The sequence below is a fragment of the Eumetopias jubatus genome, unplaced genomic scaffold (assembly GCF_037043125.1).
Source record: "Eumetopias jubatus isolate StellerSeaLion01/CBP00866 unplaced genomic scaffold, mEumJub1_p1.0 scaffold_9, whole genome shotgun sequence".
Classification (NCBI taxonomy): domain Eukaryota; kingdom Metazoa; phylum Chordata; class Mammalia; order Carnivora; family Otariidae; genus Eumetopias; species Eumetopias jubatus.
In genome coordinates, this window is record NW_028274815.1 from 91,939,038 (window position 1) to 91,955,902 (window position 16,865).

General features: G+C 43.7%; 1 protein-coding gene across 1 annotated transcript; it reads right to left on the bottom strand.

Moving 5' to 3' along the window:
* Nucleotides 1–2,920: 2,920 nt before the first annotated feature.
* On the bottom strand, nt 2,921–16,516 carry CST8 (cystatin 8). Its single transcript, XM_028123758.1, has 3 exons — nt 16,286–16,516; nt 13,093–13,206; nt 2,921–3,004 (listed from the first exon to the last, which is right to left on the bottom strand). The coding sequence occupies exons 1-3, from the start codon at nt 16,514–16,516 to the stop codon at nt 2,921–2,923; spliced, it is 429 nt and encodes a 142-aa protein (XP_027979559.1).
* Nucleotides 16,517–16,865: the final 349 nt, after the last annotated feature.

A 16,865-nucleotide genomic window follows, 5' to 3' on the forward strand; every position in this document is an offset into this window, starting at 1 on the left:
CTTGTCTGGGTCTTATTCCATCTGACCCTGGGTCTTGACCGACTGTCCCTGAATTCTTTGGAGACACTAGAAATGCATCTACTAAGTCCAATCTAAGTGTACCAACTGCATAGAAAGGGAAATGCCCCTTCTCCAGAGCAGACATGGAAAAATCACTCTGCAACCCACACACACTGCTTTTTTTCAGCAGGCCCCCTGGGATCCAGGCAGTCCTGACATTCTCCCAGGTCAGGTGAACAGATCAGGGGTAGGTTCAGTGATGAAGGTGCTGCAGTAGGAAGCACCAGACCTGGGACAGCACTCACATCCTCTTGAGATGGAGACCAGGACCAGGCTGTGTTTTCCACATGGCCCCCTGGCCCTTTCCCAGGTCTGAGGCCCTGAGCTCCCAGCCACTGCTGTCCATGTATCCTCAGAGTGCTCACTCTGGTCCTGGCAGACCCCTTCCTCCGACCTCATTTCCCACCAACCTGTGGGTTCTCAGTGACCCAGCCTAGGACTGGGCTATTCCTTGTTCTCACACACAGCATGACCATGACCAGTCATCATGTGGGCTCAGGACACCACCCCTCATACCAGTTCTGAGTCTGGGCAGCACCTAAACAATGTGGCTTATCTGGTCAAGCCCCATTTCCCTGATGTCCATGGCCTCCCATGGCTCCAGGGCTCTTGTGTCCCAGACTCAGACAGACAGTGCTTGGGGTCCAGGGCTCACAGGTAGAGTTTCAGTAGAACCTAATGGAAACGGCAGGTCTTATCTTGGGGGACTCCTTTCCTCCACAGGGGAAGTGAATGTGTGTGTGTGTGTGTGTGTATGTGTGTGTGTGTGTGTGTGTGTGTGTGTGTGAGAGAGAGAGAGAGAGAGAGAGAGAGAGAGACAGAGTGCACTCCAGTAACATCTTAGCAAAAAGGACATGAAATCCAGCAAAGGAAAGTAAGGCCTGCCTTGCATTTTATTTTATGAAATGAAAGAGATTTGGAGAGACAGGTTGAAAAGAGGTTAAAACAAATAAAATTTTAATGTTAAAATATACTTAGAAATAGATCCCTGCATGTAAATGCATATGAACATAGGACACGTCTCTGGGTCCGTAGGGGAAGCTAACCCAAACAGAGCACAAGCAGCGGTCACCCCCATCCCCAGCATGTCCAAGCTTGTCCACACTGCCCTGCTGGTCCACACTGCTCCAGACATCAGAGTCCCTATGGTTCCTGCCTACCTGTCCATAGGAAAGACAATTCCAAGATTTCGTTCCAAAAACACAGTCTTTCCTAAGACATTTACATATGACTTAGACTGTTCCACAAACAGTGGAGACCCATGGATCCTTAAGCTGACCAGTCCCACAAGCCCCTCCAAAGCTGGGTGATGGGTCTGCTGCCTGCAGTTCCATCAGTGTGTCAGAGGTGGAGGGGTGGAAGTTAGGGGGTAATTTTTGATGGAGTGTCCTGGCCCGAAGGAAAGAACACTTTTTAATCAGGATAAGTACATTAGGTCCAAGAAATGCAAAAATCTGTACCAGATCCAAACCCTAGTCCCTTAATTAGAGGAGGATCTTGAGAGGGGGAAGAGGAAACAGGGCAGGGGCTTCATCAGAAGAAAGTGGGCATGGAAGTGGGTGTGCCTGGAAGAAAATCATGGGGCCTGATGGAGGGAGAGCAGGGAGAGCCACAGGAAAAGCAAGGATTTTGCAAGGTGAATGTCACTTGTCCCTGCTGCTCTAAGTGGTACAGTGTCCCTACCCATGAAACATCAGTTGGGTAAAACACAGGAACGAGAGGTAAAAGGAATGGCCTTTGAGTTTCATGGCCTCATTCAGTCTGGGGCAGAAACACTGCAATCCTTACCACCTGCCAAGCCCTGTGAGGTGAAGCCTGGCCCGTGTGTGTGCACATTTGAAATATAGTTGGCCTTCTGAATTTTACCCACCACCATGGTTCAAACAGACATGTCTAATTTTTTTTTATTTTTAATCATGGTAAATACATATAAAATCTACCATCTTCACCATTTTTAAGTATACAGTTCAGTAGTGTTAAATATAGTTACTCTGTTGTGAAACTAATCCCCAGAACTCTTTCATATTGCAAAACTGAAAATGAGTACCATTAAATAATTCCCCATTAGACTGACTTATTTTTAATGATTATTTTCTTCAAGAGAATTTCATCTCCTGCTATCATCCATGTTTGCCTACTTCCTTCTTCACATTCCCCATCTCTGTCTCTCTCTCTCTTTCTCAATCCATCTATCTCTCTCTCTCTCTCCACACACACACACACACACACACACACACACACACGTACATGCGCGTACACATGAACAACACAGCTTACTCTGAAGGCGTTATTGCCCTTTGTCTCTCTTCGTGTGACCATTGTTAACATTTACAGGAGAAAAAACACAAGTTCCCAAATTCACAGAGACCCCACAGGGGAAGATTTCTGCAGGAGTTCTCCCAGCCCAGGTGACCTGTGGACTCAGAACTCTCAGGAAGAAAGAGCCTCAGGCCAAAAAGGAGGCTTCCAGAAGGAACCTGTTGAGTTAGCACCCACTGTCTTCAGACCTCTGGAAGGGGTTATTACCCAATCAAAAAGGAATCCTTCCTCAGATTTGCAGGGGGGAATGGAATCAGACCTCACTCCATCCTTTGTACTCAGGGACAAACTTATTCCTGGTGGTGGGTCACCAAGTTGGCCAAAGTCAAGGGGCTTCCCTTGAGGCAAAAAAAAAAAAAGAAGAAAAAGAAAAAGGAATTGGACATACCCATCTTTTGTCACCACCTAATAAGAAACTAGGAAACAAAATTAGCAGAGAGGCATGCATGAGGAAACCACATTGGTAACACGGTGCATGCCATTTATCTCTTCACAGAAAAAGGTAGAGATGGTGGTGGTGGGGGGGGTGCTCCAGAACCCCCTAAGCATCTGCACACTGTTTCTTCATCACCATGAATTCACCATTCCAGGGGAGTGCTCCGACCAAAAAACTGCACATTACTTTCTGAAAAAGAAACACAACCACAACAAAATCGGTAATGCCAAAAAAGAGGGGGAAAAAATGTCCTGTTGCTAGCTGGAGGATGGGTCCTCAGCCAACAGTGAATGCTCCTAGGAATCCCCTAGACCTTTGCAGCCATCAGCAGATACCTGGAGGGGTCTCTGTTCCCATAAGAACCAGGGACAGACAGCAAATACTAACAATCATCATGTTTTGCTGGGAGATCAGATGCAAACTTGATTTTATTTTTAATTCTCTCTAATATTTTCTATAATGTAAATAAAGCAATTTTATGTCAGATATAAACTAATATATGTTATCTTAATAATTAAATAATGTCTTTTAAGTCTAATAATGCCTTTTGTTCTGATAACAAGAGCAATTCGGAGGGCTCTAGGGCCTACCAGCTGTTATTCCAAAGAGCCCATCTCTCCATTTCAAAATACCATAGAAATGGCAAATGAAAGATTGTATGTGTGTGTGATAGGTGGATGGATGGATGGATAGGAAAGTAGGTAGGTAGATAGATAAATAGCTAGATAATAAAAAAAAATCTAGCTAGTTAGATAGATAGCTGGATGATACATATATAGCTGTCCTGGAAAAACAGCAAAGAGCATCTTAAATAATTGGAAACATTGAGATGCTATTAGGAGACAGAGAAAAGAAAGCCTGGTCTCTGCTGAGTTTTGGACACACACAAAGGAGGATTATGCAGGTTGTCCCCCCCCCCCAGAAACCCACAAAAAACACCAAATCAAGAGGGTTTTATAGGCAAATTACACAAAACCTTGGCAACCCAAAGCTCTTGTGGTCCCTAAACTGATCCAGAACACACACAAAAAAGATGGAAAGTCCTTATTCTCATTATACCAGGCCAGAAAAATCCTGAAACCAAAATATACCAGAGGAATAAATTATAACTCAAACTCCCCTAAAACAAAAATCCTAAAAAAAAAAATACTGGCAAATTAAAGGCATTTGCATATTAAACAATTTCTATCCCTAACACAGTGTTTCCCAGACTTTCCCAGTGATATGAAATGTGTGGGGTGTCTGTACCTGGAAATTCTGATGGAATAAATTTGGGATGAGGCCATGGAACTGTGTGTGTGGTTTCACTACATGCTCCAAGTGACTTTCTTTTTATTTTAAAGTAATCTCTACACCCAATACAGGGTTCAAATCCACAATCCTGAGATCAAGAGTCACACACTCCACAGACTAAGCCAGCCAGGCGCCTCTGATTCTTAAATTTAGGGAAGATTAAGAGTACTTAATGTATATAATTCCTATATAAAAATTCCTTTAAAAAATGGTATATTGAATTTCACCATATTCTAAAAGGGTGGACACAACCCACCATGCCCAACAGAATTGTTCCCACAAAGAAAGGTGGCAAGAAGAAGGGACTGTTCTGCCATTAGTGAGGTGACCAGAGAATATACCATCCATGTTCACAGCACATCTGTGGAGGACCCTTCAAGAAGTGTGCCCCCAGGGCACTCAGGGAGAGCTAGAAATTTGCTGTGAAAGGGATGGATGTGCATATTGACACCGGGCTCAACAAAGCTGTCTGGCCCAAAGCAGTAAGGAATGTCCCATGCCATATCTGTGTGCAGTTGTCCAGAAAATGCAAAGAAGACAGACATTCCCTAAACAAGCTTATACATTGAGGTACTAGGTACTTGTCACCACTTTGAACAACCTGCAGTCAGTCAGTATGGATAAGAACTAACTAAGGCAATCCAAGCAATAAAATCCCCCCCTAAAAAAACATCTTCCAGATATGTAAGAATGACAAAGCATTAATGAATCTATTACTTTATTTCACTAATGGGTCAAAGAAGAACAATTATTTAGTATACTTGGTAGATGCTGAAAAAATAATTGATAGAAGAAACATAATTTAAAAAATAACTCTTGGCTGTCCATCAAGAGATGAATGGATAAGAAGATGTGGTATATATATACAGCCATACAGAATGTTATGCAGCCATCAGAAAATGAAATCTTGCCATTTGCAACAACACAGATGGAACTTAAGCGAAATAAGTCAATCAGAGAAAGACAAGTATCATGTGATCTCACTGACATGAGGATTTTGAGAAACAAGACAGAGGATCACAGGGAAAGGGAGAAAAAAAATGGAACAAGACAAAAGCAGAGAGGGAGACAAACCATAAGAGACTCCTAATCTCAGGAAACAAACTGAGGGTTGCTGGAGTGGAGGGGGGTGGGAGGGATGGGGTGGCTGGGTGATGGACACTGGGGAGGGTATGTGCTATGGTGAGTGCTGTGAATTGTGTAAGACTGATGAATCACAGACTTGTACCCCTGAAACAAATAATACATTATATGTTAATAAAATTAAAAAAAAAAGAAAGAAAAAATAACTCTTGGCAAAAGGAATTGGAGGAATTCCAGAAATCAGCACTTGATATAATATTTAATAATAGGATATAAATACTGAAAGCACTGCCATCAAAGCTGGGAATAAGAAAAACTGCCCAGCATTATTACTGCTCAGCTTTATTCCAAAGATTTGGAAAGAAAAAAAACTGTTTTCAATATTGATAAGTGTGCGCTTAAAAACGTGCACCTTAAAATTTGAGATGGTCAGCTAGATAGAAGAAGATGGCGGAGGAGTAGGGGACCCTATTTCAACTGGTCCCCTGAATTGAGCTGGATATCTACCAGACCATTCTGAGCACCCACGAAGCCTGAGATGTAAGAAGATCTGGATCTCTACAAACAGAATATTGCAGGCAGTTGGTTTTGAGGTATGAATCCGGGAGCCGTGATTCCACAGGCAGATATTGGAGGATAAATGGCAGTGGGAGGGTGTCTGGCCGTGGGGATCCTACACCGCCGAGTGACAGCCTCGCACCCTGGGGACAGGGCACAGACTCCAGACCGGTAGCAGACGGAAAGGACTTTAGGGCAGCCCCCGGGGCAGAAACCCAGAGCAGCGGGGTCATGCCTGCAAACTGGGAGCGGCTGGCAGTTTTAGAAGCACAAAGGGCAGAGATGTGCCCCAACCTGGAGGCAGGACTAGGGGCACTGCGGAGGGGCACACAACCCAGGCCGCTGCAGTTTATAGCCGCATGGACAGAAATGGAGACAGTGTGGCCTGGAGAGCTCACTGAAGAACAGACTGCGGTCTCTCTGCTCTGAGGCAGAGGGTTGGAAACGGTCTCTTCGGCTCTGACTCACGGAAGAGATGCGGAAAGCCACCAGGGAAAGCCGCCAGAGAACAAAAGCCCCAAAAACTGATTCGCACAGAGCCCATCCCCGCCACAGGTGGGCAGGGCAACCCTGCCCAAACAGGGTTGCCTGAGTAACAGCGCAGCAGGCCCCTCCCCCAGAAGAAAGGCTGGGAAAACAAGAGCCCAGCAACCCTAAGGTCCCAAGAATACAGGTGCATCTTGCTTGGGTTCTGGTCAGTAATTTGGACTCTATACATTCCCTCAAACACCCATCAACAGAATGACTAGGAGGAGGAGTCCCCAAAATAGAAAAGACTCAGAGATTATGGCTTATGCTGCAGATTTACAAATGGATGCAGGTATAACCAAGATGTTGGAGATGGAATTCAGGCTAGCAATTGTGAAGACAATGGCTAGAATGGAGAAATCAATTAATGGCAACATAGAGTCTCTAAGGGCTGAAATGAAAGCTGAATTGGCAGAACTTAAAAATGCTATCAATGAGATCCAATCCAATCTAGATAATCTAACAGCTAGGGTAACTGAGGCAGAAGAACAAATAAGCGACCTGGAAGACAATATAATAGATAAAAAGGGAAAAGAGGAGGCCAGGGAAAAACAACCCAGAATCCATGAAAATAGAATCAGAGAAATAAGTGACACCATGAAGCGTTCCAATGTCAGAATAATTGGAATCCCGGAGGGAGTGGAGAGAGAGAGAGGACTAGAAGATGTATTTGAGCAAATCATAGCTGAGAACTTACCTAATCTGGGGAATGAAACAAACATTTGCATCCTAGAGGCAGAGAAGACCCCTCCCAAGATCAAGGAAAACAGACCAATACCCCAGCATGTAATAATAAACCTTGCAAATCTTAGAACCAAGGAAACCATCTTAAGGGAAGTTAGGGGGAAGAGATTCCTTATGTACAGAGGGAGGAACATCAGAATAATGTCAGACCTATCCACAGAGATCTGGCAAGCCAGAAAGGCCTGGGAAGACATATTCAGGGTACTAAATGAGAAGAACATGCAGCCAAGAATACTTTATCTGGCAAGGCTTTCATTTAGAATGGATGGAGAGATGCAGAGCTTCCACGACCGGCAGAAACTGAAAGAACATGTGACCACTAAGCCCGCCCTGCAAGAAATATTAAGGGAGGTTCTATAAAAGGAGAAAGACCCCAAGAGTGATATACCACAGAAATTTACAGGGACAATCTATAAAAACAATGTCTTCACAGGCAACATGATGACAATTAATTCATATCTTTAAATAATCACTCTCAACGTGAATGGCCTAAATCCTCCCATAAAATGGCACAGGGTTGTAGATTGGATAAAAAGACAGGACCCACCCATATGCTGCCTACAAGAGACTCATTTTGAACCTAAAGATACATCCAGACTGAAAGTGAAGGGATGGAGATCCATCTTCCATGCCAGCAGACCTCAAAAGAAAGTTGGGGTAACAATTCTTATATCAGACAAATTAGATTTTAAACTGAAGTCTGTAATTAGAGACACAGAAGGACACTATATCATTCTTAAAGGGTCTATCCAACAAGAAGATCTAACAATTGTAAATATCTATGCCTCCAACATGGGAGGAGCCATCTACATAAGCCAACTGTTAACTAAAATAAAGAGAGTCATATTGATAACAATACGTTAATTGTAGGAGACTTCAATACTCCACTCTCAGCAATGAAAGATCATCTAAGCAGAAAATCAACAAGGAAACAAGAGCTTTGAATGACACATTGGATCAGTTGGACCTCATAGATATTTACAGAACATTCCCCCCTAAAACAACAGAATACTCATTCTTCTCAAGCGCACATAGAACTTTCTCCAGAATAAACCACATACTGGGTCACAAATCAGCTCTCAACCGATACCAAAAGATTGAGATTATTCCCTGCATATTCTCAGACCACAATGCTTTAAAACTGGAACTCAATCACAAGAAAAAATTTGGCAGAAATTCAAACACTTGGAAGCTAAAGACCACTTTCTCAAGAAAGTTTGGGTCAACCCGGAAATCAAAGAAGAACTTAAACAGCTCATGGAAATCAATGAGAACGAAAACATATTGGTCCAAAACCTATGGGATACCACAAAGGCGGTCCTAAGGGGGAAATACATAGCCATCCAAGCCTCACTCAAAAAAAATAGAAAAATCCCGAATTCACCAACTAACTCTACACCTTAAAGAAATAGAGAAAAAGCAACAAATGATGCCTAAGCCACGCATTAGAAGAGAAATAATTAAAATTAAAGCAGAGATCAATGAATTAGAAACCAGAAACACAGTAGATCAGATCAACGAAACTAGAAGTTGGTTCTTTGAAAGAATTAATAAGATCGATAAACCACTGGCCAGACTTATCCAAAAGAAAAGAGAAAGAACCCAAATTAATAAAATTATGAATGAGAGGGGAGAGATCACGACTAACACCAAGGAAATAGAAACAATTATTAGAAATTATTGTCAACAACTATATGCCAATAAACTGAACAATCTGGATGAAAGGGCTTCCTAGAAACCTATAAGCTGTCAAGACTGAAACAGGAAGAAATTGACAACCTGAATAGACCAAAAACCAGTAATGAGATTGAAGCAGTGATCAAAAACATCCCAAAAAACAAGAGTCCAGGACCTGATGGATTCCCTGGGGAATTCTACCAAACATTCAAAAAAGAAATAATACCTATTCTCCTGAAGCTGTTTCAAAAAATAGAAACAGAAGGAAAACTTCCAAACTCATTCTATGAGGCCAGCATTACGTTAATCCCCAAACCAAACAAAGACCCCATCAAAAAGGAGAATTTCAGACTGATATCCCTGATGAATATGGTTTCAAAAATCCTAGCTAATAGGATCCAACAATATATTAAAAGGATCATCCACCACGACCGAGTGGGATTTATCCCCTGGATGCAAGGGTGGTTCAACATTCACAAATCAATCAATGTGATAGAACACATTAATAAGAGGAGGGAGAAGAACCATATGGTCCTCTCAATTGATGCAGAAAAAGCATTTGACAAAATACAACACCCTTTCCTGATTAAAACTCTTCAGAGTATAGGGCTAGAGGGAACATTCCTCAAGTTCATAAAATCCATCTATGAAAAACCCACAGCGAATATTATCCTCAATGGGGAAAAGCTGAGAGCCTTTCCCTTAAGATCAGGAACATGTCAAGGACACCCACTCTCACCACTATTGTTCAACATAGTACTAGAAGTCCTAGCAACGTCAGTCAGACAACAAAAAGAAATAAAAAGTATTCAAATTGGCAAAGAAGAAGTCAAACTCCCTCTTTTCGCAGACGACATGATACTTTATGTGGAAAACCCAAAAGACTCCATCCCCAAATTACTAGAACTCATACAGCAATTCAGTAATGCAGCCGGATACAAAATCAATGCACAGAAATCAGTTGCTTTCTTATACACTAACAATGCAACTGTAGAAAGAGAAATTAGAGAAACGATTCCATTTACAATAGCACCAAAACCTATAAGACACCTTGGAATAAACCTAACCAAAGAGGTAAAGGATCTATACTCTAGGAACTACAGAACACTCATGAAAGAAATTGAAGAAGACACAAAAAGATGGAAAAATATTCCATGCTCATGGATCGGAAGAATAAACATTGTTAAAATGTCTATGCCACCCAGAACAATCTATACCTTCAGTGCCATCCCGATCAAAATTCCAATGACATTTTTCAAAGTGCTGGAACAAATAATCCTAAAATTTGTATGGAATCAAAGACCCCGAATCGCCAAGGAAATGTTGAAAAAGGAAAACGAAGCTGGGGGCATCACGTTGCCTGATTTCAAGCTATATTACAAAGCAGTGATCACCAAGACAGCATGGTACTGGCACAAAAACAGACATATAGACCAATGGAACAGAATAGAGAACCCAGATATGGACCCTCAACTCTATGGTCAAATAATCTTTGACAAAGCAGGAAAAAACATGCAATGGAAAAAAGTCTTTTCAATAAATGGTGCTGGGAAAATTTGGCAGCCACATGCAGAAGAATGAAACTCGACCATTCTCTAACACCATTCACAAAGATAAACTCAAAGTGGATGAAAGACCTCAATGTGAGACAGGAATCCATCAAAATCCTAGAGGAGAACATAGGCAGTAACCTCTTTGACATTGCCCACAGCAACTTCTTTCAAGATACATCTCCAAAAGCTAGTGAAACAAAAGCAAAAATGAACTTTTGGGACTTCATCAAGATAAAAAGCTTCTGCACAGCAAAGGAAACAGTCAACAAAACGAAGAGGCAACCCACAGAATGGAAGAAGATATTTGCAAATGACACTACAGATAAAGGGCTGGTATCCAAGATCTATAAAGAACTTCTCAAACTCAACACCCAAAAAACAAATAATCAAATCAAAAAGTGGGCAGAAATTCTTAATCTCAGGAACAAACTGAGGGTTGCTGCAGTGGTGGGGGGTGGGAGGGATGGGGTGGCTGGGTGATAGACATTGGGGAGGGTATGTGCTACGGTGAGCGCTGTGAATTGTGTAAGACTGTTGAATCACAGATCTGTACTTCTGAAACAAATACCGCAACATATTTTAAGAAAAAAGAAAAAGAAGAAGATAGCAGGAGAGGAAGAATGAAGGGGAGTAAGTTAGAGGGGGAGACGAACCAGGAGAGATGATGGACTCTGAAAAACAAACTGAGGTTTCTAGAGGGGAGGAGGGTAGGGGGATGGGTTAGCCTGGTGATGGGTATTAAAGAGGGCACATTCTGCATGGAGCACTGGCTGTTATGAACAAACAATGAATCATGGAACACTACACCAAAACAAATGATGTAATATATGGTGATTAACATAACAATAAAAAATTTAAAAAAAAGTGGGCAGAAGATATGAAAAGACACTTCTCTGAAGAAGACATACAAATGGCTAACAGACACATGAAAAAATGTTCCTCATCATTAGCCATCAGAGAAATTCAAATCAAAACCACATTGAGATGCCACCTTACACCAGTTAGAATGGCAAAATGGACAGGAAAAGAAACAACAAATGTTAGAGAGGTTATGGAGAAAGGGGAACCCTCTTACACTGTTGGTGGGAATGCAAGTTAGTACAGCCACTTTGGAAAACAGTGTGGATGTTCCTCAAAAAATTAAAAATAGAGCTACCCTATGACCCAGCAATTGCACTACTGGATATTTACTCCAAAGACACAGATGTAGTGAAAAGAAGGGCCATATGCATCCCAGTGTTCATAGCAGCAATGTCCACAATAGCCAAATTGTGGAAAGACCCGAGATGCCCTTCAACAAATGAATGGATAAAGAAGATGTGGTCCATATATACATTGGAATATTACTCAGCCATCAGAAAGGATGAATACCCAACTTTTACATCAACATGAATGGGACTGGAGGAGATTATGCTAAGTGAAATAAGTCAAGCAGAGAAAGTCAATTATCATATGGTTTCACTTATTTGTGGAACATAAAGGAATAACATGGAGGACACCAGGAGAAGGAAGGGAAAAATGAGGCGGGTGGGTGGAATTGGAGGGAGAGACGAACCATGAGAGACTATGGACTCTGAGAAACAAACAGGGTTTTAGAGGGGAGGGGGGAGGGGGGATTGGTTAGCCCAGTGATGGGTATTAAGGAGGGCACGTACTGCATGGAGCACTGGGTGTTATACGAAAACAATGGATAGTGGATCACCACATCAAAAACTAATGATGTATTGTATGGTGACTAACATAACATAATTCAATTAAAAAAAAAAGTAACATAAAAGCCATATGGCATGAAGACATGCTCCCTGCTTAAATGTTTGTCCTGATGGGTATCTGCCGTTAACTGGAAATGATCGGATTTATAAAGTTTGAGCATACAGAGGCAGTTTTAGTGAAACATATTGGAAGTGCACTTTGTTAATAGGCCCTTGCAATTTCCTGTGGCATGGCTACATGAAGCAGTGGTTCTCAAAGTATGGTCCCACAGCCAGCAGCAGCAGCTGGGAACTTGTTAAGAATGCAAACTTTTGGTTCCTACTCCAGACCTACTGAGTCCAAAACTCTGCAGGTAGGATCTGGCCATCTGGGTTTATTGAGGCTTCCAGGTAATTCTGATGCCTGCTCACATAAAGAACCACTGGTGTAAACAAAAGCAAAGACACATCTCTTGGGCAAACCTGCAGAAAGCTTTCATCAATATCACACTAAGGACTTAGATGAATCTGGGGTTCTCCCCACCTCTGAGATCAGAAATACGGGCTTGAGGCTAAAAGCCCCTGGCCCAGGTCAGTCCTTTGGTGGGGGTCTTTGGGCTTTTCCATGACCTTCCTGGAAATCATGGTTGAGCCTGGAAAGAATCAACTGTAACTCTGGGGGAATGGGAACAATGTCTGGCCTAGTCATTGCTTAATCTCCAGCACCCAAAATACCACCTGGTGCATAGTAAGCTTTAATGCGTAGCTGAGTGGATGAATGAGTTTCCTTTCTTGCCTTCGAAACAATGAGCAGCTCTGGGGCCAGCAATGGCTAGGTTGCTCATCTGGGTCCAAGAGGACACGCTTTCAATGAATAGTGTTGTCAAGGTTTCCTGCACCGAGAGGACAGAGTGGATGAAGCCCTTGCAATAAGACTGACCCTGACAGCATTCTGCCCCTAGGATGGGGTGTAAGGAAAGACTCAGAGGGGTTCATCATATTCCCTTGTTCTCTACCCTCTGCTCTAAAGCCCACTCTGGGGCAAAACTTTGGGAGTGATCCAGACCTCAGAGAGAGGATACAGGCACCTCGAGTTCTTCTGTCTAGGGCTCAGAGCAGCCAAGACCATCACAGAATGTTGATCACCTACCTTTTCCAGTTTAGAGTTCTCTTGAATGGCACAGTTTTCAGTACTATTTGAAAACTTTCTGCAATTGCTGCGGCCAATTTCAACATCAATAAAGTATTCCAAACGATCTGTAACCTGTCAATTAACAATGGTGCAATTTTATTCAAAAGATTTTTATTTTACTTTTTTAAAATTTTAGTCAAAAAAAAATCTAAAAAACACTCTCCCCCTCATCCTCTCTCCCTATTGCCTCCCTATCCCCTCTTTCCAACATACCTTTAGAGGAAGGCCTGGTTTCTGCTGTATACTGATACCAGTTGGACCCTGGAAACCACTCCCCTGAGCTGTATCCTTGGGGAAAAGTCTCCTTTCCAGTGTGGGGCCCCAATGAAGGTGAAATCTTCCAATTCCACTTTCTGACCCAAAGTCCAGGGCATGCCATATCCTCCATGAAGGATCAGGGAGAAGGATGAGGTCACCAGAACCATCAGCTCTCCTAGGCCTGAGATATTACAAGTTTGCACAGGCCAGAAGAAAGGACAGGCCCTGTGGCCACATTGGACGCTCCTCCCTGATTCATTTCCCACACCCCCCTCAGAGTCTGTTATCTGGTGACATCTCCTGCTTTGGAGGGCTTCTCCACAACCTCAGCAAGCAGTCCTTAAAGGGGCCATGCCGGCTGGAGTTGGTCTTGCTGTTCTCTGCTGAGTGTTTAGTAAGCAGAGAAGCAATGGGTTTACAGCAAGGCATCAGTAGTTTCTGAACTCATTAATGGCTGAGTGTGGTTAAAGACACTCACGAAACTCATTTAAATCAGCTTTCATCTGGTTTTAAGAGATTACAGCAGGAGACAAAAGGGGTCTGCTATCTTCAAACCTTTAATAAAATTGTATTACATTTTAGCTACATTCCAAAGAATTAACAAGGTGACTCTGGCCTGCCATGGGGGAGAAGCTGGTTAGTTGACATCAAGAAGAGACTGCCAGAGCTGCCCCTTGGGTTGGAGAGTTAAGTTGGGTACCTTCAAGGCCCTGAATGGTCTAGTCCCTGCCCACCTCTCTGTCCAGTCACACTGGCTCCTTTGAGTTGTTGAATGGGCCATGCCCCTTCCCAGTGGCAGCCAGCTACATGTAACTGCTCTTCCCAACCCCCGTGCAGCCCCCCAATCCTCCTGGGCTCCCCTGCTGTAGTAGATGCTGTGAGTGGTGCCCATGTCCTTTGCTCTTCCCAAACACACTGCCACTTCCTGGGGCTCCCTGCTTGGAGGTTTCCTGACCAGCAAGAGCCAAGAGCAGTTCTTAGCCAACAATGGATGGGAGTTGATGGGTAAGCAACTGATCTTCCCTCCTGCAGGGTGGCCAAACTCTGAGGCAGGCTCTGCATCCTTTCCCGAGGCCCCAGGGAGGCCCATTGTGGTCATCTGCACCGTAACTCACTCTGTTCTGGCCACTTTCCTGCCTTCTCTCCCTTCTCCTCCAGCCTCCTGGTGCTTACTGGGGTGGCCTCCCAAATAAACTACTGGCACTTGAATTCTAGCACTGGGATCTGCTGTGGGAAACCTAAAAGAAAACACTTCCCACCAGCATCCTTCACCTGATCCCCTCCTAGTCTGCCCTCAGGTTTGGCACCAATATCACTCCCTAGAGAGGTGGTTCTCAGCCTTGACTGTGTATTGGGATCACTTGGAAGGTTTTAACACCTACTGAGACCTGGGTCCTACCTAGAGATCCTCATTTAATTGGTGACGGTGAGGTCAGTGTGGTAGGACATTTGCAAGCCCCTCAGGTGAGAGCCTATCCAAGGAAGGCTTCCTTGACCTCCAGACTCCTGGGTACCACGCCACCAGGTCAGATGCTCCAGCTCTCATTCTGGGTTTGGCACTGTTTCTTTCTGATTAGACTGCTGGCTTCCTAGGAGTGTGATTATTTCTGTCTATCTCACCACCCCATGTACATCCCTGGCATAGGGCTGCTTAGGAGAAACTTGCTGAATATGTGTGCTAGTTGGATACCAAAGAAAGAGAACTGCAAAGGGGTCTGGAGAAGTTACAAGAGCCAGGATCCATCCCCCTACTTCAAAGGGATGCAGGAGTTCCCCAGGGGATTGTGCAGCGTGCCAGTCAATAAACAGAGTGCCATCAGGGCGCCTGGGTGGCTCAGATGGTTAAGCGTCTGCCTTCGGCTCAGGTCATGATCCCAGAGTCCTGGGATTGAGTCCCGCATCGGGCTCCCTGCTCCTTGGGAGCCTGCTTCTCCCTCTGCCTCTCTCTCGCTCTCTCTCTCTGTGTCTCTCATGAATAAATAAAATAAAATCTTTAAAAAAAATAAAAATAAACAGAGCGCCATCAGAATGATATACTAGAAATACGGGCTGTTCGTTCACAAGGTCCCAAAGGGATGGGGTCATAAACATCAACATGTACACTGGCTCAGCTCTTGCAAATGGACATGCCATATGGAGAATATAAAAACGGAAGTAAACTCTGCCAACAAGGACCTCTCCGCTGGGTACCTTTACAATTCATTCCCACAAGTTTCATGGTGGAATTACAAGCCGCACCACCAACCCGCAGACTGAGGATGGTACAGTCAGCTCAGTTCCAGCTCTGGGGGCTTTTCCTTGACCATGGCATGCAGGACCACATGTTGCAAGCTCTGGGGAGCATCATCCTCAATGGAATCCAACTAAACAATGCTTCCTAGCCTTGGGCCATGCATGACCCTGCGAGGAGGGATACATTTTTATGAACATAGAATCAGAATGTGCTTCTACCAAACAAATGTTGGATTCAAAGAATTATAGACTATAGGAGGAGAGACTTTATTACCTACACATTAGATAAGCCACATGTCTTTTTTCAACCACACAATTTACGTTATGCAGATAGATGGAAATGTTGCCCATGGCAGCATTATTGCAAAATATTCATGACACTCAATTTGTCTCCCAGCCCTAGCAAATACAAATCATGAACCTATGATTTGCGGTTTGTAGTTTACGTGAGTTAGTACACATAAAGAACTTAGAACAACAGCAGAAGCATATATAGAAAGTGCAGTGATGTCACAGTGACCTGCAAATGTGTAAGTACTTGATCACTCACATATTTAGGACTTTTATATATCATTGTTTTTCTCCCATGCCCACTCTTTCAGTCCAGCTTCAATCTCTCCCACCATAGGCACACATGCATGGTGCGAGGGAACACCTTTACCTGCAGCTGGACTTGTACTGTCTTGACCACCTGGAAGAGGTACTTATCCTCACTCTCTTTGTTGTATTCTTGCATGGCAAACCAGAGACATTGCTTCACGTTGGCATTTGAGGCATTGACCACTTTTAATTCCCTCAACACCTTGATCTTATTCTTGCCTGGGTCTGTGCTGGCCACCAGGGCCAGCAAAATGGTAAGCAGGAGCAAGCAGGACCCCCAGGATCTAGTCATGATCCCTCCATCCAGGGACAGAAGTGAGCCTCCTCGTCCTCCCATGGCTGGAGCTGCAGGCGGGGTGGGATGGCTGCGGTTGCTGCAGGTTCAAAGATCTAAAACAGCTTCAGCCCAGCTGGATTCAAGAAAGAACCATTAGGTCCACCCTTTAGGGCTATCCCTGTCTCCAAGGAAATCAACCCACAAGAAACCAGCTAAAAAGTCCCTGCTACCAGCCATCCACCCTCCATCCCCCGGATATGGTCTGCAATTTCAGGGAGAACACTTAGACCCAGTCTGCCAGGACCTACCCTGGTCACCTCACTGCCCACTCCTGTTTCTGCACCTCAGCTTGTAAGTTGTGACT

Bases quoted from the DNA above. Each gene is read 5' to 3' on its own strand.
- CST8 (XM_028123758.1), bottom strand. From the start codon at position 16,516: ATGACTAGATCCTGGGGGTCCTGCTTGCTCCTGCTTACCATTTTGCTG. The intron at 13,207-16,285 runs GTAAAGGTGTTC...GTTAATTGACAG, and splicing joins CAGTACAAGTCCAGCTGCAG to GTTACAGATCGTTTGGAATA. The intron at 3,005-13,092 runs GTAGGTGATCAA...TTTCTTTTTCAG, and splicing joins AGAACTCTAAACTGGAAAAG to AAAGTAATGTGCAGTTTTTT.